The 23,560-nt window shown below is 42.7% G+C and overlaps 1 protein-coding gene and 1 non-coding gene across 4 annotated transcripts in view; both read left to right on the top strand.

The window, feature by feature from the left end:
• COP1 (COP1 E3 ubiquitin ligase) overlaps window positions 1-23,560 on the top strand; it is a 124,184-nt gene that overhangs the window by 83,151 nt on the left and 17,473 nt on the right. For 2 of the 3 annotated variants that reach the window (XM_066324710.1, XM_066324709.1), the window contains exons 16-18: window positions 4,049-4,166; window positions 7,930-8,054; window positions 9,133-9,293. In XM_066324710.1, coding sequence (XP_066180807.1) covers window positions 4,049-4,166; window positions 7,930-8,054; window positions 9,133-9,293 — 404 coding nt within the window. Of the gene's footprint in view, window positions 1-4,048; window positions 4,167-7,929; window positions 8,055-9,132; window positions 9,294-11,151; window positions 11,239-23,560 lie in introns of those variants that run through there. The other variant, XM_066324711.1, reaches the window with a different exon arrangement.
• LOC136365271 (small Cajal body-specific RNA 3) lies at window positions 22,699-22,838 on the top strand. Its single transcript, XR_010744326.1, has one exon. It is a non-coding gene; the product is annotated as a small Cajal body-specific RNA 3 (non-coding RNA).

Raw genomic sequence — 23,560 nt, 5'->3', positions numbered from 1 at the left:
TGCTCTGCTCTATGGTTTTCGTGTGTGGCTGTCTTGTGTGTGCTGGTACTCAATGAAAGATAAAATTGCTGCTATGTGACACCCTGTCATAACCCTTGCTGCTCTTTGTGGAGCTGCTGCTCATCAGTACACAGTAAGAGCTTTGCAGTAGGTGCTGTTGAACCTAAAGCCTGGTAACAGCAGTTTTGTAAATTTTATTAACAAGTCTAAATGTAAAGAAAATCACTTTTGGCAAAAAACAGACTTTGTCCTTTTCTTTCTTTTGTTTAAACAACTAAAAATCCAAGATCAAGTCCGTTTTTCTAAACATTTCAGAGATTACCTATGCTGCTGCTGCTGGCTCCATTAACAATTCCCAATTCTCTTATTTTAGAAGTTCCTAAACCTGATTTTCTATGACTGTGGTGATGTAACCACATCACCAGCTCATTGACTGCATCCCCGCCCCTGCAACCAAGCTGAATCTGTGAATTGAGATTCCGGAGGTGCTGATCCCTTCACCTTGTTCAGCACAAACCCATCCTTCTCTTTTGCCCTTTTCCTGCCAGCTGGAGTCCTGTGAATTTATGAGCAGCTGAGCAGAGAGGGATGCCATCCTTTGCTGACACGGGTTGTATTTACTGAAGAGGTGGCAAGATCTCAGAAGTTTGGAGAAGTCTGAATCCTTGATTAGTTGTCACTAGATGGCTCAAAGGTGAAAGCAGCAGCATCTTAAGGGAAGTAAGCTGAGCCTAATGGAAAAGCACTTTTTAAAAACTCAGGCTTGTGGTCACAGACCTTTCAGCAGCAATGACAGAGCTTAGCTGCCCTTTTTGCCTTCTGAGATCGCTGAAAAATATATGTATAAAAAATAAAATGACTTGCCAGCAAACATTTGAATTCAGGAGGTGTAGCAGCAGATTTCTGTCATGCTCAGTTTCTGCAGTGACATTGAACTAGATGGGAATCATTCTGGAGTGTTTAATTTGTTATGAAATATATACATGTTCTTTCCCATTATTTCATAAATATTTAAATGAAGCCTGAATGCAGAAGAAAAGGTGAAGCAGGGAGCTGTTGCTGCCCAAGGGTTGGGCAGGCAGGAGGCTTCAACTCTATAAATGTGAATTCTAAGATGAAGTTGTTCCAAGTGAGTTTTCTGGTTGGGGTGGAAACGAGCTGAATTGTGATATTACTGTTCATTTTGTGGAGCAAACAAGAAGCAGATACCCCTCGTGTTGCTGGTTAGCAGTGAAGCATGCTCCATGGTCTTCCAGGGATGCCAAGGGCAGGAGCCAGTGCTGGGATGAGCTGATACATTCTTGTGGAGTTCAGGAAATGTTTTATTCCCCTCATTGCCCACTCCATTTCCCTCACCTTCAGCTGCCTCTTGGGAAAAACGCATTTTCTGAGCCTCCCAGAGCACCCTGCCACCTCACCTCAGACCTACTGCTGTGCCAGAGCTGCTGCCCATCCCAGACAATTTCAGCTCATCAAAGTCCAGCAGGCAAGGCTTCTGTCGGGGTACCAGGGAGTTGTATTTTTCTCATTTAGCTTCACTTTGGGGCTCTCTGCTTCCTCAGCAGATGGCATTTTTATCATGCTTTTTCCAAAGTCCATATGGCCTACAAGAGAAAGTATCTTTTTAATTGTAAAACATGACCACCTGTCCAGATTTTAACGAGCGCAGTGAGCATTCGTCTTCATGCATCTACTTTAGAATAGCTGCTTCAATTGAATTAAAAAAAAAAAGGCAAACAAAAACCTAAAACTCAGTTGGGCACCAACACTTTGTATGCTGAAATAATCAATTAGTAATTAAGTGGCTAATTTTAGAACCCACTGGCCTTCCTGCTTCCCTCAGCCCCGTTGTGATGAGAGCAGACAGTGATTGATTGCCCTACCAATGCCTAGAGGCACAGCCGTGCTGGGGCCAGATGCTGCCAGCCTTTGAGCTGTTTACTGGGATATTTGCAAGGTGAATGCAACTTCGTGCCTCCGCTCTGCAAATAGACTTGTCTGCCCTGCTATGGCTCTCTCCTCCCTGCATTGCTCCAGCTGCTCACATGCAGCCATCTGCAGGTATCCCTTTCCTGCCACTCTCTTGAAGGATAAAATCTGGTGCTCAAAAAGGTGCCCTAATGATGGGCCAGTGTTGAAACTGTAAGCAAAAATAGATTTGAAAGGATTATCCACTAACTGATTCCTAATAAAAATCACTGCTAGAATCATTCTGCTCATTAAAATAAGAGTTGCCAGTTAACTGTTTCATAGCTCCCACAGGTCTTCTGGATAGATGAAAAACTATCTTGACTCCAGCTTTCAGAGAAGTAGGAGAGGCCAAGGTGCCCAAATCTTGTTAGAGTGTTAATGCTTAATTCAAAGTCCTTTAGAAAATTAACGTATTATGCAATAAGCCTATTGCAACATCATGTTGCTCTACAGCTAACTAAAATGCCCAGATGGTGGGTAGCACAGGTGAAAGACACAGGAACTGTTTGAAAGAGTGCTTGGGGCACAGCAGCGTCAGTGCTGATGGTAAGGGGTGCAATAGCTGCTGGTTTTCAGCGTAAGAGTAATTTTGTGGTGTAAGTGGTGGAGAAGACTTGATGTGGCTTGTTGGAGCATCTGCTTTTACACCTTGAGGAGGAAGAGAGCTAGAAATCCTTACCCAGAGAGACCCCTGACCTGGTCATCTGCAGAGAGAAAAGTGCTGGAAGGAGTGAGAGGGGAAGCTGACTTACCTGCCCACCTCGCTTTATTGGGGGTGTTTTTGACAGAGTCTCCACCCCGTCCTGCCGTGGCCACTAATTACCTCCTTAATCACAGGGAGGAGCTCCCCTTGATGATCTGATGGTGGTTGCAGTAGCTTGATTGATATAAACCTGGTTATCTCCCAAACCACATGGGATTTTGAGACCATGTGTCTCTCAGCTGTGCAGAAGACAACATCCAGCTTTGAAATGCTGTGCAAATACAAGAATAGCTGTAGCTATTGGCATTTAAATTCATCTCTGTGTAATCTTTGTGATAAGCTTTTACCAGTTGGACGTTACTTCAGTGGGAGTAGAATCAGAGCAGATTTCAGCTGATGTCTGGGTATCACAGGTTGCTCAGTGAGAGACATGTCCAACGTGGTATCCATATGTGTGGCCTTCCCTCCCTGTGCTTCCAGAATAGCAAGGGGTAATTAAGTGAAATTCAACATTAAAGGCTGAAAGTTGGGAAGGAAGAAGCTTATTAACCTTGTTGAGCTGGAAAGAATGCTGGGAGGTTGTTTGGGTCTTGGGTCTCATGAGGTCTTGTCTTCTCGTTTTTCTGGTTTCTTGGGAATTGACATTTAGTTGTGGAGAAAAGCAAACATATCACTAATTCTGCTGTGATTCCTTTTATATGGCTGTGGTACTGGGGCACATCTGTGAATTAAATATTAAAATGAATTGGAATTTAGTCTGTGCCCTCATTAGCAAAAATGCTAATTCTTTCTTGATTGGTAATAAAGTCAAAGGAGAGAAGCAAAAAACAAAGGTAGGAAGCTTATCTATCCAGAAGCGAGCATGACAAATTTAATCCTCCTTTTCCGCACTCCAGTTTAAGTAGCAGACTGAGATTTTACCCTTGAGTTCTTCAACAGTTTTCCAAAAGGGGACAGGTTGAGGAAGGAAAAGAAGAAGGCTGAGAATTAGAAATGGCAATTGGGGTCCCTGGGCAGGGAGCTGAGAAAAGGCAAGCAGAGAGGTGAGTCATTTTATCTGCTGCCTTGAACAGGGTTGTGGGGTTTACAAATACATGGGGTTTGCAGGAGGACACGTGTACAGGCACACAAATGTGAATGCACCTTTTTCCTGAGCCTTTGAAAGGGAGCATGGTCCCTTGCAGAATGAATTTTGGGGCTGTTTTAGGAAGCCTGTTTAAGCACTCTTTTGCTGTAGTACAAACTGCTTATCCTAGGTGGGGCTCGAAGTGAGATGTGGAAGCTGAGGCAGGATTTTTGTTGCGATTATTACAGGTCCTGTGCATCCTTCCCAAGTGATGAAATTTCTTGCCCCTTTTCTTCCTTTGTCTCCAGATCACTGTGTTCACTACTACGACCTTCGCAACACTAAGCAGCCCATCATGGTGTTCAAAGGGCACCGCAAGGCAGTCTCCTATGCAAAATTCGTCAGCGGGGAGGAAATCGTCTCTGCGTAAGTGTTGCCTTTTCTGTAGGCTAGAAACTGTGTAGCCCTCACTTCTCTCTCAGTGCTCTTCAGGGCTGTTGAGCAAGTTCACCTGTGTGGGTGGCTGCTCTCGCAGGCTGCTGTGCTTTTGGGAAGCAGATCATTGCTTTTCTCAAGTCGAAAATAGAAATTCATTCCTGGTGTCACTTGGCTGTGCTCTTTCTTGTGGAGTTAAATGCTTAAGAATATAAAAACAACTAGAAGTAGCTCCTGTGCCCAAGTGCTGGCTTTGGAAAGCTTCAGGTGGACTTTTCTCTCACTGTGTGCGCTGAGGATGCTCCTGACCAGAGCTCTGTGATAGAAAAAGCTGCTGGCAGAGCCTTGGAGATAATAATCTGCAGTATAACACAACTGATGAGTGACAGAAGTGATCAATTAGTACTGCTGTGTATATGGTCTGAAGATGAGGCTTAGCCATAGCCTGAAAGCAGCCCAAGTAGATCCGACTGTTTGATCTGTTCTCTGGTAATTTATTGTCTGCTCTGTGAAGACTCTTTTTGGGCTTATTTTTGGGTTAGAAAGTGGACAAAGAGAGGCTGTGTCTCGTTACTCTAATAGCATGCATCTTTCCAGCCAGGGTAGACCATAAGATATGCTATGGAGGCGCTGAGGAACAATATTCTCCATATTCTGTTCAGTTACATTGCCAGACGGGGCAGCCTCTCTTCTAGACAGGTTTTCAGTCACATGGGAATGAATGTGTCAGGTCACCTCGTGAAAATTGGCAATGACTGTCTACAAGGCTCTTCAATAAACTAGAGGTGAACCCCTCTTACCTAATGGGGAAGGTGAGGGGCTGCAGGGGAATCTTTGATCTCAACACGTTCGTGTCTAACACCTGAGGGCAGCAGGGATGGATCACAGGGGTAGATCTAGTCCCAGGAACTATGCCTGCTGCCTTGTACTGAGCCAGTGGTTATCCAGCTTGGTTCTGTCCCATGTTTTTACACAGTGAAACAGCATTTTAAGGTGTTGTCAGGCTGCAAGGGAGTTACTCTGAGCTGCATGATGGAGAATTCCCTGGTGGCTTCTGGTACTGTTTATATTTAATCAGCTTCTCTCTTCTTACTTCTATTAACATTATAACTCTATAAGGCTGCAAATTCATATCTGGAACACAGAGAAAATTAAATTTAATGCTTTGAACCAAGTTTCTGTGTTTAATTGAAACAGGAGGAGGCTGGGAGTGTTTTACAGCCATAATCAAGTGGAGCGTCATTTATGGGGTGTTTTAGGACAGAATGGCCCTGTTCTGCTTGGGGCAGCATTCTGAGAAAGCATCTCCCAAAGTTCTGGGAGGAGTTATCGATAGAGCTGTTAGAGCTGTCAGACTTGGACAGGCAGCAGCAGCGTGAGGAGACTAACGGAAGGGTCCACCTTGTGTGTGAACAGGGAGAAATGTCAGAGCAGATTATTTTTCCTGCCTTTCCTTTTGCAAACTGAGTAGAGGCAACAGCAGTAGTGATTCTCAAAAAATCAAGCACTGATTTTAGAAAAAATTATATGTATATTCAGATTCTCTGGATTTCTAGCTAAAGCTGTTTTATGGATTGCATTGATTTTTTTTTGGCCTTGTAGAGATAGGTTTTGACCTTAGGGGTGTTCAGAACTGCCTGGTATTTAGCACAACACATTGATTACTGTGCTGATTTACAGAGAGACAGATTTAACAGAGCAGCACATACAAGATGTTTTTTTGGAGAGGATACGAAACCAGAAGAGCAGTGTAACACCACCAGGATCGGTGACCTTTGTCTCTCCTTGCAGTTTTAGGGTGGATAGCTTTCTTCCATGTCATGCTTATCCTAAGCTAGAGCTTGATGGGAATTCATTAACACTAAAATCTTTCCATTAGTAATAGACTTAAGTGTTTTTATTTTAATGAGGACACCTAGTAGGGATGCCAGTAAAACATAGAGGTTAAGTGCCTATATATCTGAGGTCTTCTTGATAGGAAGCTAAGAGCAGCAGCTGTCACAGGAATCTGACAGCTTGTAGACCAGGGATTAGTCTTTTGCTGCCTTTTCCTGGCTGCAGAAAAGTTTAGTTTCCAGGCAACTCTGAAGCTTTTGAAAACAGCATTTTAAAAATACAGCTGTCCTAATAGCACAGAAAGCATCTTCCTGTACTTGTGGGCCAAAAAAAGGAGGATACACACCTTTTTTGCTTCTCTAAGCTGTTCTTCTGGGGTTAAGGACAAGGGAAGGGAGAATGAGCAGCAATGTAGGGCAGGGGCAGATGTGAAACGAGCACCAGGCAGCAAAAGCTGAATGCTTTGTTTTGGGCCTCCTGTCTTGACCTGGGGTGAGGAATGCACTCCTGCTTAAGTCACAGTAATGCAGATAAAATTCATATCATTTTCCTGATCTGACCTCATAATACTGAGTAAGAAATCTTGCTGCAGCTCTCTTATTGCTCCTTTGTCATTCCAGCTGTCATTGAGGACTGAGATAAGCTTTTTTTTGCAGGATAGTACAAGGTGCATCTCTCCTCTTTTGTGCTATATTTTTAGGTAAATGGGACACTGGTGCAGGGCTGATGTCTTACATCATTACAGATGTCGGTAATATTTGACGGATGTTGTGTGATTTGAGTTTTTTCCTTTCAGCTTGAAATATTCAGGGAGCAGCAAGGTTGGTGACATGACCTCTATGGGGTAGCATGGTCTGCTTCCCCTCCCTCTCACCCTGGAGGCTGACAGGTCCTGCTCCCAATCTCTTTCAAGTTTGGGGATCAGAACAGCACTATCCCTTTCTTAAAAATGGCTTCTTGGGGCTTCAGTGCCACCTTATCACCATTTGTTCCCCTACTGTGTGTCTCAGTGAGGGCCAGAATACCAGAGCCATGTGAGCTGTGATTGCTAGGAAATAATGCCTGTTAAGTGAGAGATTATGTTCACGTCTCTTCAGCTTTTGGGGAGGAAGCTAATCCTATATCTCCTAGAAATTGGGATCTTCCCGTTTGAGGTTTGCCAGGCAGCAGAGATTAGTAACCCCAAAGGCAAAATGTGTTCTCACAGTAAACAGAAAAACATTTTGAAGGCAGGTGTATTTGCATTTGGGAGAACCATGGAAAACAACAATTCTGATTTAATCCCAACATGTTTTGTATATTTTGAATAGTAATATAGAAGCTTGAGTTCTGTATCTGTGCAGTCTTGATTACACATGAGAAAAAGAGATTTAATTTTAACAGCAACTCTAAGCCCCCATAGGTTTTTCTGTGCTGCTGCTTGGTATTGGGCAAGGAGGAGGAGAATGTGCTTCAGGGCACCTGGGGAGTGAGGAGACTGCTTCCTACCCAAGCCCTGGAAAGACATGAATGAGAGTTGCAGCTGGCACAGAGAAGGGAACAGATTTTATCCCTCCTGTAAAGGTTTAAAATATAAATAACTTTGATGTGTCTTGGATCTGTGAGGATCTGGAGGAGGCAGTGATAGCCCAAAGGCCATACAGTTCAGAGGAGGGCTCTGCAATTGATAGGAGAAAGGAAGAGTAATACTTCAGGGATGTTTTTATTCAAACGTGTAATGTGTTTTGACAGGCTTTTAAAATAAGGTGATATCTTTCTGAGCTCAAGCTGAGCTGCATATGATTGAAAGTGGGATAAATCTCCTGTTGTGCACTAAGGCTTCCTACATTTACATTGTCATTGGAGTGTCGAGGAGCAGGGTGGCCGGGGAGGAGTTCCTGCCATATGGCAGCAGGGTAAATTTAACTATTGCTTTCAGGTCAACAGACAGCCAGCTGAAGCTGTGGAACGTAGGGAAGCCTCACTGCTTGCGCTCCTTCAAGGGTCACATCAATGAGAAGAACTTCGTAGGGCTGGCGTCCAATGGAGACTACATTGCCTGTGGTGAGTAGGGCAGCCCCCTGACATGCTAACAGGATTCCTCACAGCTGGGGCCTCACCTGTTGCAAAGCACACCAGCACTTGTGCTATTTGGCTGCATGGGCTTTTTAAGAGAAAATGTTTCCAGACTTCCACGCTCCTTCCCCTTGGCAGTCCTGCCCTAAGGGAGTCCTTTAGATTGTTTTCTTCCATCGCAGATGAGTTGTTTATGCATGATGATTCAGACTTGCTGTCACCAAAATCAACTACTAATGTCGTTGCTGTTGATATAATTTATGTCTTTCAAGATTAACAACTGGCACATCCTCATGCATCACCAGTAGCCTGGGCCACATGAGGATCCGGTACTTGTCACTTAGTGTGGCATTCTGCTTGGCCAGTAGTGCCCACATGGCATAGAGCTCCTCAGAAGACTGAATCATTAGTTACCCCTTTGGCTGTTCTGTCCTTTCACTGCTTGAGACAGACTGTCGAGGCTCTGTAAATCCACAGCTCTTGCTGGGAAAGGCAGTGACAGGCTGATAGCTGTGGGATGAGCAGGACAGCTGTGCCAGCACTGAAGGGAGGACCTTAGCTTGTGTGTTCTCTGATCACTGTGCAGCTTGCAAAGCAGAAATTGGGATGGATTTCTAAATAAAGCCTGTGCAGTCTAGTCTCTCTTGCTTAAGCCTCTACAGACCAAATTGTCATACTTGATTATGGCAGGCAAAACTTTGATAGTGCTACCTGCTTTTGAGCTGTGGCTCTGAGCAGGCTGGATGTAGCTGTGATTTGTGTGGTAGTGCAGATGCCCTGCTCAAAATGCTTTGCCCTGAGGAAGTTGTGGAGGGTTCTTGGAATCCTGTACATTTTGCAGGTGTGCTGCACACTGCAGTTGTCTTGTTATAAAACTGTGTCCTATTATTAAGTGTGATGGAAGTTTGCTGTGGAGTACTTCCACCTTCCAGGGCACCATGAGCACGATGATAACTACAAGGAAATGTCTGGGCTTATCTTAAGCAGTGAAAGAGCTAAGAACCCTGATTTCTGTTTGTCTTACCAGAACCTAATCTTGTATACTTACATTTATTTTTATTTCTAGGAAGTGAAAATAATTCCCTTTACTTATACTATAAGGGCCTCTCAAAGACACTGCTGACGTTCAAGTTTGATACAGTCAAAAGTGTCCTGGACAAGGACCGGAAAGAAGACGACACAAATGAGTTTGTGAGCGCTGTGTGCTGGAGGGCACTTCCAGATGGGGTAAGCTTTCTGCTGGGATGCAGAAGGAATGCCTCCTGCTTTCTCACAAAATAGCCTTGCTGAGGGTTTAACTGCACTTGGTATTTTCCTGTTCAAGGGAAAATTAAGGGTACTTGCAGGTCATTGTGAGAACCCTGAGGAATTGCAGGGTAATACAAATGCTGAGGGAGAAGAGACTACTTTGATCTTAACTCTTCCACCTGAGTGTTTGAATTTCTCTGCATGGTATCTGAAATCCCAAAAGCAGCATTGTATTTCTGGAACTTGATGGTTTTTGTGGGTGCATTAGTGGGGGTTTTGTTGCTTTAACGACAGCGCCTGCAGATACTCATTGTGAAGCCTTGTCTCAATGTTCCTGTGTCTGTCTGGGTTGCTCACTGGAACACAGCCTTCGTGTTTAGATGAGTAGATATGTAAAGGAGGTGAGTGCAGGCTCCAGTCACCTGAGTGAGGTGCTGCTCTGGAGAACAAAACGCTGTTTTGCAATTCAGGATGCTCTTGAGAAGCTTGCATTAAAAATATGGAGCAAGCAACTCTTGTATGTACAAGGTTTGCAGATTATATACTTGGAAGGGTCCTTGTGGGAGGGGGCAAAAAGGAGTTGATTTAAAATGCAGTCTTCCAAGAAGAAGTGGTGAAATGTTGCATAATTGCTGTTCTGAGATGTCATCTTCATTGAAGACAATGTCTATCAATCTGTTTTCTGCATGTGTAGATACTACCCCAAAAACCGTGATTCAGTTGTCACAGACATAATTTCAATTTGGATGGACGTTCTGGGTCAAAACCAAAATAAACCCATATGTCTGGAACTGCCCTTTGTGTTTAAAAGTAGGAAGTGGGACTGCTGTGGTTTGAACAGGGGGCGTGAGAGTCAGTGGTGTAGGATCACCAGCTTCTTTCTGGCTAGGGATTTAGGAGAGCTTGGTATACATATCTCAGGTGAAGAGTGGCTGTTGTAAGTTTGGTAATTTGTCTTTCTGCTGGATAAAAACATGCTGTGGGAACTTGTGTGTCCAGAAATGCCCTTCCTTGAGTTGCCTTCACATGCCTTGAATTGTCTTGCCCACTGCTCTTCTGGGTGTCTCTTCTACAGGCAATAACAGAGATGTTTCACCCCTGAGGTTACATCTGTTGCCATCCACTCCTTAGGAGTCTTTCCTCTGATAAATGTGCTCTGATAGACCTTCTTCTTAAGTGGCTGAGAAACTTCTAAGCAGTCACCAAGGGCTGTCAAGCAATTCTTCATAATCAGGATGAAAAATACTATACGAAAATGTAGTAGTTAAATCAGGCCCGTCAAGATCGCACCAAATAATGTTCAGGCTTCACTCCATTAAGCAGCGTTCAGAACCCATTGCTGTTCTGGTGGGGTTTTTTTTCTCTAGCATTTGTCTGCTTTTCTCTGGGCCACTTCTAAATGAGCCTGTTTCTCCTGTGGCAGCCCCAGTAGCTGGCTGTAGCTTTTAAAGAGACTAGCAAAAAGCTGCCTGCAGGTGTTTTTTGCCTCTGCCTGTGGTACATACCAAGCAAGCAGCCTTGCTTGCATCTGCTAAGAGGCCTCCATGTTTCCTTGCACCATATCTTTTCACTGATCCAGCTGCACATTCCTCTTCTCTTCTACTAGTGCAGCAGTCCTCTCTGATCTAATTGAGACTTTGCTCATGTTCTTAGGAAATTAAATTGCTGCACAGCCAAAGTTCAGTTATGTCCACAAAGTCATACTCAAATGATGAAACTCCTATTCTTCATTTTGATAATGTTTCTTCAATTTGCCATGATTCTTTTTCAAATGAGTTTTGCATATACAGGCTTCCCTAAAAGCTGACATGGTTTTTTTGATGCTGGGCTGAACCAGAGAAGGCCTGTGCCTCAAAGTGCTTTCAGCATCTGCAGGATTTGGGGAACCCACAGGCTATTTCCAGCTTAAATTACAATTTTGATCCTGGATGAGTCACTCTGCCTTAGTTTCCTAATTATAAGAATTACCACACGTACCTCTCACCGCTGGCTGTGATCCACCTGCTCTGCTGCAGGACTGTGTGGAAGCAACTCCAGGCCAGCAGCCCCACAGAGCCAGGCACAGGCTGGGAAAGCTGCTCCAGATCCACAGGCAGCACAGTAAGCAAGTTTTATAGTGCTGTGGGGCACTATAAAAAAAGCTTCAAAGCATCTTGCTCTTCTCCATGCTGTGGTCACCGGGCAGCATCTTCAGTCTGTTCCTGAGGGGTGGGAAATGCCAGCACAGCCTTTCCCCAGGGCTCCCCAGTGGAGCAGACTCTTGGTTTCCATAGAGTGTTGCTGTCAAGGATTGTTCTTTAATTAACCTTTTGAGATGAGATGAGTAAGTTTCAGATCTGTCTGTTATCTTGGGAAGCATGAGTACATGTACTCCTTCACTTCATGCACTTAAGTGCAAAATCCCAGATCCTAATTAAAACTTAACTAAAACTTTCAGAGAAATGTCATTGATTCTTTCTTAAATCTATTTTTATGTAATTCAAGCTTTTACTTCCTCCTGAGCCTAAGTCAAGCTGTGCTAGTGGCCCTTGCCAGAACTCATATTTTTATTTTTTCCCTTCTGCATTGCTTTTTCTTTACTTACAAAGATGCAGAGACCTTTTTTCTGGAGCTGTCACCATTCCAACTCAAAGGTCCAGCAGCACCTTCTTTTTACCTATATCAAAGCCATAACAAGGAAGAGAAATTCTTCTCCCCAAGTGCTTATTAGCATTTTACATCAGATTTACTCACTTTTCAATTTACAAAAGTATTTAGAAATAAGCAGTAGCTTGTAGGCTACTTGTTCTGTTAGACTCTTTGGAAAAATACAGGCAAACAAAAAGCCTCCCAGCAGGCTGACTATGAAATAAACCTCTTATTCTTGCAGTGCTGTGTTTTGGACAAAGGCAAATAGACTGTTGGATATTTTTTAAATAGCACCTGCTTATTGTTTGTGGGGAAAACCATTTATACTTTTGACCTAAGTGACTTGATAAACATGAGTTAGGTATGAGATGCTTTTCAGAACATTCCCTGAACTAAATCCTTTTATTTCCCAAGTCAAGGATTTAATAAAACATCCATGCTGTCCATTTTAACCAGCCTGATTTGAATCAAGAATCTGGTCTGGATATTGAAAACAACAGTTCTCTATTTTGGTAGCATATAAACAGGGATGCTCTTGCATAGGGAAAGGAAATTATAGTAGTGGTAGTAGCTCAGTGCATTTCAGTGGGTAAAGATGTCATCTCTCTTAGAAGGATAGCTGCAGTTGTGTCTGGGAATGTGGATCATAGCTGGAGGAGATTGGTTTGTACTTTGTTTTCCCTTATGTGTCCTGCAGGATGTCTTCTCCTTCCCTAAAGGGAATTCTGTTGTTAGGATCTGCTCTGCCCTCTTGCAGAGTTTGTGTGCTTCAAACAAGCTGTGTTAAATGATTGCACCTAAAGTAGCCCTTTTCCCAGGCATGATTAGTGTTTCTCAGAAAGAACCTGTTGAAAGAGAAAGCAAGGCTGAACCTGCTCCCAGGACAGCAAAAAGGTATTACAGCTGAACACAGAAGCAATTTGATTATGTAGATTAAGCATGGCTCAATCTATCATAATCACTGTAAAGAAGCCATTTAATTTTGTACCTGTTTGCACAAGTATTCATTACTGCTGATAAGCAGGTTACCAGGGAAGGATTTCACAAGCAGAAATGTCGAGGCTTTGATACCAGTAAGGAGATGCAGATAAGAACAGGAGAAAGCTATGCAAATTAGCTTGGGTAAAGCATTATGTACATTTTTTTCTTTTGGAGGAGTAAAGAAGACAAATCCACTAAGAAGAGTGCTGCAGTCTTTAACCAGAGTGGGTAGGTGGTGGGATGTACTGGGTGGGTGCAAGAGGTCTCCCGGGAGGAAGGCTGCCAGTGGTAGGAAAGCATCTCCTCTGCCTGAGTAGAAATCCATGTATGTGTTGTCTCACTTCATCACTCTTCCAAAGTTATTTAAATTTATGGATCTCAAAACAGTCATCTAACCATGGATAAGAGAAGGCAGCTCTGGAACTCCAGGCTTCAGGTTGCCTTTAGGCGTTGCCCTATGATGGAAGTATATTCATAATTAGCCCTGCATGTCTAAACTTCCTTTTGTTAATCTATGAGGATGAAATATTCCCTTCAAATTGGTTTTTGGTGCACCTTTTCAGAAAACAAGCTTCTGTTGATTTTTCCTTTCTTCTGAACATCCAGCTTTGTTTCTTAATGATGTCTGTCTTGGATTCTTTAAATAGAAACCTGTAATTGTAGCACTGTAAGTTAGTCACTTAATAGAGCTGCAGTCTTTTCACTGATGAGAAGTAGCCATCCTTTGTTTCCCAGTAGCCTTATAAATGGTACACAGTGTACGCAGGAGCTAGTCAGGGGCTCTTATAATTTACAATCAGCAAATTGGCTCCCTTCACAGGAATTAATTTAGCCAATACAAATTATTTCAGGAAGTGATTCACTGCCACTTTAAAGAGCTAATTAATTTGGGTGACTTATGAACATTAAAAATGAAACCTCCTTTGTCATTCCCAAGTAACCCAATGCTAATTCAGTGTTATTCTTAAGTAACTTGTGTCAGCTGTAACTATCCCTCTTGTAACTTGAAGTACAAATTCCAGTGGGACTTTGGGGGGAAAAACAATTTGCACTAGATACTTCATTGTCTCTCTTTGCTGCTGAAATTTTAAAATCTCAAAATTAGCGAGAATTTGGACTTCCAGCTTCAACTCAGTAGTGTTTTATTTTCACAGCATCCTCAACTTACCTGTTCAGGTGTCAGGAAATACCTGGGTAGAAACCAAAATCTTAGGGGATAAATGCCTGCCTGGAGTGAGTGATCAGACCCCAGCTGTCCCTTGCCTTCCTCCAATGCCAGCTGTGCCACAGGCCACAGCATGAGTACCTCTAGCTGTGATATTTTCTGGCAAGGCATCTGCTGTTTTCTGATTCCTCCTTTCTTTCCTAGACCAGAACTGGCCTGTAGCATTTGTGTGCAGCACCTCCCAAGCTCATATCCAGTGCGGTCCCACACCACTGCTTCATGCTGCAAACACAGAGGTCTTCATCTTCATTCTTGTGCTTGAAATGCACAGCAGTTTATGGAAGGCTGAGAAGGATCAGCTTCCTAAAAAAGCGAGATGTGGCTTTGATCAGGTTTATTCTACTGGCTTTTTCTCTCCCACCTGAAAATCTTCAAAGATCTCCCTCCTTGGAAAGCTGTCTAATCCCCATAGCCTGCATGCTGCAAGGCTCACAGCTGTCTGTGTGATGGCTTCCCACTCCTCTTGACATGCCCTCTGCTCTCTGGCCATTGACAAGGCTTTAAACACAGAATTTTCTTTGACTTTTATTTTGCTCTTTCCTTAGATAATAAATGTATTTGATTTCTCTTCCATCCTACCTTTTTCGTATCTACTGCTCCCTTGCTGATTTGAAAATCTAAAATTTTCTTTAAAAACAAATGGAACCCAGAACATCAGAAGATGTGTCATACATGCTTGATTTTTTCCCTCTCCAGATTTTAACATATTAGTTACATGTACCAACACACATTGTATATATTGGTTTACGTGCTGCTTAAAAACTATTTTCTTATGCAGAATGATTTCCACTTGCAGATAAGATGTCACAAGGTATGTGTGGTCCTTTGTGCTGAACATGCTCATATCCTTTATATCCATATCTCTTCAGATGCTCTGTTTTGGGCTCCATTTTTTCTGTGGCTAAGGAGAATTAATTAAAAAAAATACTCAAGTGGCTAACAATATTTTATTCCCTGTCAAAAACCTTGGAGTCCAAGTGTGGAGAAATTTGTGGGGGGTGAAAAAAAGTCATACTCTGTTATCTACAGTTAGTGCATTATATTGTCATCTCAGTCTGCTGACGCTCCAATCCATGTGAACGACCATCTTGATAATGTGATTATGCAAATGACCAGCTTCATGAGGAAGTGTTTACTTTTGAGTGTTCTGTAGAAGAAGAATACTGGTAAATGTTCTTTCCTCACTATCTTCTCCCTGGTTGCAGGATACTTTCTGAGCTTTCTCTCTGTGAGGACATGACTGCACCGCTGCCACAGTGGACATTGGCAGGAGTGAAGGGAGATTCCCTGATAACCCAGCCTCTGTCCACTGTGCTCCTCCTGCCTAGTGTGTTTAAGGGCAAAAAAGTATACTGCACTATTGCTGTTGCTGTTTCAGGGCTCAAGGTGGCACACCAGCAGGTGGCTGGTGCATCAGTAGCTGTGCTAACTCCTCCTTCCCTGGATGCAGAGCAGCTGCCCATGCCACTGCTGAGGACACAGGGAAGTCTGGCACTTCTGTTCATCTCTCAAGTTCAGGTCCCCTGCGGTACTGCAGCGCTCTGATATCATTGTAGCTGCTATTTTAAGAATAGCTTCTTCAAGAAATGTAGGTGGCTCAGGTTTTTCTTCTTTGTTGGTTTTAATTTTACATCTGCAAACTCAGTTTCTCTCCTTCTGCAAGGTGAGGCTTTTTTTTTCTTGCATAATCACAGAAAATTGCCACAGGGTCAGTGTTGTCTTGAAGTGAAGGCAGATGTAGGTCCATATTTCCTGAATGAAGACAGTATTTACTCTTTCAGACTTTTACAGATGATATTTGTTCACCAGTGCATCTCTTCTAATGCCAAGAGGAGTAGAAAGTGTGCCACAGATAGAACTGAGGTCCTTTTTATTGGAGTTGTCTTTCCTAGACTGAGTGAATGACATAGGGGCCACCATGAGTGCTTTGACATTACCATTCCTGTAGCTGATCCCAATGGTGCAGCTGTAGAGATAATGGATTGCAGATCATTGCTGGTGCAAGCAGAGGTGTGAGCAGGCTCTTGCTGTTTCTTAAACTTTAAAAAATGAGAGCATCCCAATGCAATTGCAAATCGTTTTGCTGTGTTACTCGCGGTGAGCTGGGCATGCAAAGAAGTCTCTCTGTAGCTGTTGTTAAACTTGTAAGTGGATGTTTTTCTCCTATGGGCACTCAGCTGCTTTAGTAACTACCAATTGTTTATTCAAGTATCAGTTTTGTAGCAGAGGTACTGAGGTCAGGAATTCACATGGAACCTAGACTTCCTTCCCAAGTCCATCCTCAGCTTGCTACTGAACCATAATGTTGCAAGGTGCAGCAATATGTATCATGTGGCACTTACATAAGCTGTGTCCCAAACAGTATAACTTCAAAGAGAATTATTTGTGTTACTCATACTGGGGTGGAGAGAAAAGAAAAAAGCAGGTTCATATTCAGGGAGCAGTTACTTTTAGGACTAAATGATTGGACAACTCTATTCCCTTTCTACCCAATCTCAGGAGTGGGGCTGTTGGGCCCCCCCTGGTATGGACTCTGATATGTACTCTATGGGGCTCTAAAGCCACTGATGAAATAATGGATTAGTCTGTTGTAAGGTTTGGAGGGGTTTCAAATGATGTCTGGAAAGCTATTTATCATGAAGTGTACGCTTGTCTCTTACCATGCTTTATCCTGGCATTATCTTATCTTGGCATTGTGCCTTTGTCTTGGGGCATTTCGGCTGCTGTGGGAATTAGAGGTGGCAGGTGTTCTGTCACTGCCCTCCTACAGCTCTTAGCCTTTGGGGAGGAAGGCTCATTCCTAGTATTTTTGTCAGGACTTATAATCACAGAATCATGGAGTTTAGGTTGGAAGGCACATTTAGAGACCATCTAGTCCAACCCCCTGCAGTAAACACAAACACCTTCTATTAGGACAGATTGCTCAAAGTCCCATCCAACCTTGAACACTCCCAGGGATGGGGTTTCCATCACATCTCTGGGCAGTCTGTGCCAGTGCCTCACCACCCTTGTAAAAAAACTTCACTATGTCCGTCCTACACTGACCCTCCTTCAATTAAAAACCATTTGCCCTTGTCCTGTTGCAGCAAACCCTACTGAAGAGTTTCTCCCCGTATTTCTTTTAGGTTCCTTTTGAATACTGGAAGGCTACAATAAAATCTTCCTGGAGCCTTCTCTTCTCCAGGCTGAACAATCCCACTTGTCCTCAACAGGGGAAGTGTTCCACCCCTCTAATCAGCTTAGTGGCCTCCTCTGGACCCAGTGTATATAATGTGTATTATATGTGGTGTCCTGGAGCAGAGCCCCCTGAAAGCAGTAGGCCACAGCAGGATCCTGGCGAGTTCTGTAGGTACTGAGTCAATATTGTCAATCTTAAGCTCCAACTAAAGCTGGTTTCCTCTGAGTCAGAGCATCTCCTGCATGAGCAGCCTTTGCTTTATTTTCCACTGCTAGGCTCACGCTGGCTTTTTTTCTGTGTGAAATGCCATCTGCTGAGGTCCCTGGCTGGCACAAAGTGCCAGTGAGATGAGGTCTGAATGCTGGGAGCTGTTTTCAGTCAGGCAGTATTCTGTGTGTTACAAAGCCAATGAAGGAGGTCGTTGAAGAAAGGATCTGCGAGGGTAGAGCTGTGGAAGGAGGACTTTGGTTCCAGAGCAGCAAGACTGAAGCAAGAAAGAGGTAGGTTTTGAAATGCCACTGGCATTGGGCTAACCACTGCCTTAGAAGCCAGCTCTCATGCAGATACAGAATTGCCCCACGAGGGTGATGGTCTGCTGTCACTGCTCTTTGAATTTGGTTTATCACCTCATTCCTTCTAACAAGTGACACTGCTTCATGTTAAGTCAAAAAAACCTCCCAGTATTGTGCTTTTCTTCTTTCTTTTCCCCAGTCTTCAGTGCTAATATCGATGGCAAGTCCTGCCAGGCCACCACCATTCAGCAGTTACAATTCATGAGCTGCATCAACCTTTTGCTCTAGCACTCCTAATTAAGCAATTTTAATGACAGGATTTAATGTTTTACACAGTCTAAATGAAGTGGAAAAAATATGAACCGATTTTTTTCCTTTCCAGCACAAGATTTTGATCAGATAATTTAACCTCTGGGTGAAATGGAAGTAGGAGCATTTATGCATAGGTGGTTTTCTCAGCAAAAGCTTTACTTTCTGTATGTCTGTGCATTCATAGAATTACTGCTTGGCTTTGGGTATCCATTCTGAAGTTTTTTGTGTCCTCTATGCCCTTCTGTTGCCAGTAACCCCAAAGCTTTTTGAAATCCACTAACTTGTGACCAGCTTAATGCCAATTGTCTTGCATGTTAACCAAGCAAAAATAAAGGCTTGCAAAAACAACTGCTCAGGCTGGATTTCTAACAGCGACACAAATTTCTATCCTTTTAACCTCTTTAAATTTCTTCTGGTGGTGTTCTGCTCTAATTCTAGCTAATACTGGAGGAGCAAGGTATGTGCACAGAGTGAAGATGGTCTCCTTTGAAGGCAATCTTGTGTGTGAATTGAAACCACCTGATATGTAATTAGGAGACAATTATTTTATATAGGTTACACAGAGAATTATAATAATCAGTCTTTTCTAAGGGAGAGAAAGCCAGTATGACAGGAAAGTTATGTTTAGTAATGTAATGAGTGCCTTTTTTGACAGAAATGGCACTGTTAAATTTGGGGTTGTGCAGCTGATGGGCGTTCACCCTCGCACGAGGTGTTTTGAATTCTGCAAGGGAAGTGCTGCTTTAAATAATTATGTCTCTTATGGTATTGTATGTCATCATCACTTCCAAAACGCTTATCTAGTTGCTAAAGCTGGTGAGAAATGAGCTGTTTGGTGCAGTACTGGATTTTTTAGCTTTACTTTAGTATGTCTGAAGTGAATATTAAGTTAAGCAGAGAGGTATAGCTAGGGCAGCCTGAGGAGCTGCAGATGAGGCACAGCATTGTTCCCCAAGTATTTATAATAATGAGAGATATGGAGGGAAGATAAGTAATATACTGGGAAGAAAGTTTTATTCAGATCCATTAAATAAATAAATAAAAGTTCCTTTTACCTGTAATCTGCAGCTAGCACATAAATGAACTGCAGTAGGAGCAGGAGAAACTGTCCCTTCTCATGACCCATGCTGGCAGAGGCTCAGCATCCCCAGCCAAGAATCCTCCTCTTCATCGGGCATACATGATTCTTCCTCCTAGTTTCTAGCTTGATCAGTTGAGACTTTGCTGCCTTTTTTTCTTCCAAGAAAGACCTTCTACAAAGCAGTTTGCTCTGGCCAAGTGTCTTCCAACAATTTAAGTAACAGCAAGCTGCTCTAGTCTGGGGGAGTTTGTGCTTGGGGAAATCTTGACTTGTTTAGAGTGACTTATCCTTGATTAGAATATATTAATTGTTCTTCTCTGCATGTCTTGCTTCACAACTTGCACATTAGCTCCAGCATTTGAAAAGATAAAATTTGGCCAGCAGGAGTAGCAGAAGAAGAGAGAAAATTACTTGAAAGTGAAATAAAAATGTCCTTATTTAATACAAAAGGATTCAGATCGCAGTTGGCTTTCTGTTTTTCCCAGGTTCATGCTTTGCTTGACAATGCAACAGAAGAAATTTAAACTGTTGGGAAATGCGTGGGAAAAAATGTGATTGTTGGGAAATTGGAAGTAGAACAGGATTTAGCAACTTTTTTTCTGTTGTTATAACAGGCAGCAGCCAGCACTGGGCGCTTGGGAGTTTTCTTTGTTTCAAAACTTAATTTTATATATATATATATATTTTATATATATATTTAGTTTTCCAAAAGTAAGCAAAGGCTCAGAAGGTTGTTTAAGAAAAATCCTACTTTGGAGATTCCTTTCAGATAAATGTTTGCTAGGTGTACAGTTAGAGGGTGAAGGGATGCAGTTTGCCTGGGGCTCTCCCAAGAGTACCTCTGAATGTGAACTCCGATCCTTTCTGTGCCTCCTGGCCACCCTCTGCAGCCACTTCTCCTCCTTCTGCCATAATTCTCCTTGGTTTTCCCTCAGCAGCAGAGATATCTGAGCATGGCACTGGGGACAAGGATAGTCTCCTCTTAAGCCCACCAGTAAATTTTTGGAGTTTGCTATTCATTGTGAACCTATGAATTATCCATTCTGGAGTGAAATGGGGAGCTAAGAAAACTTATTTTTGTACAAGTTTTTGATGCTGCTGCTGTTCTCCTTTGCAAACAGATTTGAGGTAGGTTTATGATGTATTTTCAGTCATGCTGGAGCTTATGTATTGATTTCAGATAGCACATGAATGTGGAATTTGAGCCCAGCTTGTCACACATCAAAGTTAATGAAGTAATGAATGCGACACTAAACTCCAGTCTCTGTCTCTCCTTTTCCCCACAAACACATACTGTGTATGTGCCGTGTGTGTGGCTTTGTTTATTTTAGAGGCCCTTTTATTATACCTGTATCTCTTCCTTGGATGGTGTAGGTGGGGCAGGACATGATCATGCACTCCTTGTGGGAGCTTTTTGACTGATGCTCATATCACTATATGTAAGTTTGCTGTGACAAGAAATAAGTTGTGTAGTTCTGATAGAGGACAGTAACTTTATTTTCTTATATCCCCTGTATTTCTCACCATCTCTGCTCTGAAACATTTTAAGCATTGTCAGACTCGGAGAAAAGCAGAGAGTACCTACCATGTGCTTCAGCTCTGTGGTGTCTGTTGAGGAATGAGTCAACAGTAGCAACTCTTCAGAAAGAGTATCTAAAATCAAGGGAGAATGAAGCACATTAACTAAAAAAATCAAAAACAAGAAATGTTTGTCTACCTTCACCCTTTGTCAGTAAAGGTGGGGTTTGTATTCTAATATTTATGTAGCTGAAGGGTATTAGAAAATCAGAAGTACTGTGGTGCAACACAGGGGGTTTTGTTCACTCCTGTAATCCTAGTAGGTAATTCTTTTCTTTACATACTTGAGTCTTTTTCAACTTCTTTTTTTTTTTTTTTTTATTAGTGTCATTGGTAGCTTAATGGATTTCTTGATTATTGAGCTCTTCTTTTTGATGCAGTATTGTTAGTCTTAGCATGCATTCAGAGTGACAGGGAGCATTAAAAATAGTCATTTCCATTTGAGATTTCTAGAGATAATTTTTTTTTATAGTCACTGTATGAAAATAACTTGAACAGTAGCAGAATTATCTATTGTAAGAGAGATGATTTTACTTGTGAATTGGGTTTAAAGATAAAATCTGCCCACTTCCCAAGTCATGGATTTCCTATTCATTGCTCTGTTAAATTTAATCAGAAGCAAGACTTAATCCAGAGCAAAGATGATTGAATTGCTCTTAAACAGTGATGTAGAACATTATCCAGATCTCACTTCAGTCTCACAGTGCTGAGAAATCACAAGCATAAGAGAGTTGCTTGTGAGTACATTATACAAAGAGGGATGCTTTTTAGTCGTTTGCTGGCCCATTAGAAAGTGAAATGCTTTCTGGCTTTTGGAATAAAGTTGTTAGGAGGTGTAGTACAGAATGGGTTAAATCTGCATGGTGTATTAGCTAGGAATTATTTTGGCATGCAATAAAAAGGCTCACTCGACTTGCAGAAGCCCCTGATGGCTTTAAGTTGTGCTATTAACTGAGCTGCTCCTGGTTTTGTGCAGTAGCCAGGATGGACAATGAGGCACCTTGATGCAGCTTTGATTCCTCTTTGGGAGCCCAGAGGACAAGCTCCAGCACTGGGTAGCATGTCAAGCCAAGCTGCAGGTCAATCCACTGCTCCCCTTTGCTGCTAGACCCAACAAAAACATGCTTTCAAGAATCACTGTCTTTTGTTAACCTCTTGTTTTCTACCAGGAAGTGTGTAGACCTACCAGGTCATCCTAAATCTCCAGTTACAGTCTGGAGGGAGTTACAAAATCAACTGGATTTTGCCCTTAGAGGGCCTGGACAGAGCGTGGGGGAGAAGCAGCTAATTAAAGGATTTCCAGGCTGTCACATGGGAACTTGGTAGTGTTCATTTCAGGGCTCTTACCTGAGCAGACTTTTACCAGTAAAGTTTGGGAGCTGACATTGCCTATTTCAGATGCATATACCTCATTTAAAATAATTTCTAAGAAAAAGGGATGGGGTCAGGGAGTGGTGAAGCAGGATCTTGCTGTAGGGAACTGTGGCAGGCAACACACCATTGGCAAGCTGTTCCCTGGAGTTTAGGAGTGTATTCAAGGCCAAGAAATTTAAGGACTTACTAATGGTGCACTGCAGCTTCAAGCCCTGCTGTTGGCTGGCAGTCACTGGGCAAGTAAGAAATGCACCATCAGTGCCATGTTTAAGGGTTTTGGGTGTATGAGTGTGCCCAATGCTGCATCTCTTTCTTCTGGTTAGAATGATTTTGACCTTCTGAGTTAAACTTTTCCACTTAATGATATTTTCCTATTATATGAATCCTCTCTTCTTCAGCTTATTTGCATGCCTTACATCACATTTCATTTAGGATTTGATATGGTGAGGAGCCCAGGATAAAAGACAGTGTATAAAAGACTGGTGGAATCACGAAATTTTCTAGGGCTGGAAGCTGCTGGGACTGGTTGTGTCCAGTCATGGGCAAAATAAATATTTTTTTTGTCCGCTGTTGCAGTCTTCCTAGAACAAAAAAGTGGAGGTCTCTGTCTGCTTTAGGACAGCCAACTAAATCAGATCGTTCCCCTCCTTACATGTGTGTTGTCCTGCAGTGTGACAAGAGGGTTCCTGCAGCATTCTCAGCTACAATGTCCCACCACATGGGGACAGCCCTTGGGCAGGATTTTGTTTGCAGCATCCACAGCTAAGTATAATTGCCAAGTGTTAATCCAGCTCAGTAGCTTAGAGCAAGACTGTAATCATAGTGATTGGGTTTTGTATTAAAATACTCTTTTTTTTTTTTCCAAGTTCTTGTTAGGTTTAGCAAACTGGCTGCAGTGGTGATTGTGTTCTGGTTGGAGGGATGTGTGTGAGTGGAGCAGGCTGCACGTCCTGAGGTTTCCCTCCCCTCTCCATTCTTGCTGCTTCAAGAAACACTCATTTGCTTTAAAGTCAGGTTTGCAGCTTTGATTGAACATGACTGTGCAAAACCCCATCAGAAGTGTGCATGCCACAGAGTCACTTAAAAAGAAAAAATCTAAAAGGCACCTTGAAATGCATGAACTCTCTGGGATGCCGGGGGCTGTCACCTGTGGTTTGCTGTTGTCCCCAGGTAGGACCTAGTAAATCTTTGTCTACCCAAAGAGCCCAGAAAAAAAGGAAAGAAAGGATGGAATTGTGCTGTCTGAGGTTTGGGAATGATTATTAAGTGCTGGCCCACTGCCTGACAGCTGTCATGGGTTTGCAGAAGTGAGACAGACCTGAGAGAGGCAGCTTCAATTGTATAGCTGGGAAGTTGGGCTTTTAATTGCTAATTGAA

Source organism: Sylvia atricapilla, chromosome 9 (assembly GCF_009819655.1).
Source record: "Sylvia atricapilla isolate bSylAtr1 chromosome 9, bSylAtr1.pri, whole genome shotgun sequence".
In the NCBI taxonomy this organism is placed as follows: domain Eukaryota; kingdom Metazoa; phylum Chordata; class Aves; order Passeriformes; family Sylviidae; genus Sylvia; species Sylvia atricapilla.
The sequence above is the reverse complement of the archived record's forward strand: the minus strand, read 5'-3'. Positions and strand labels throughout refer to the sequence as shown.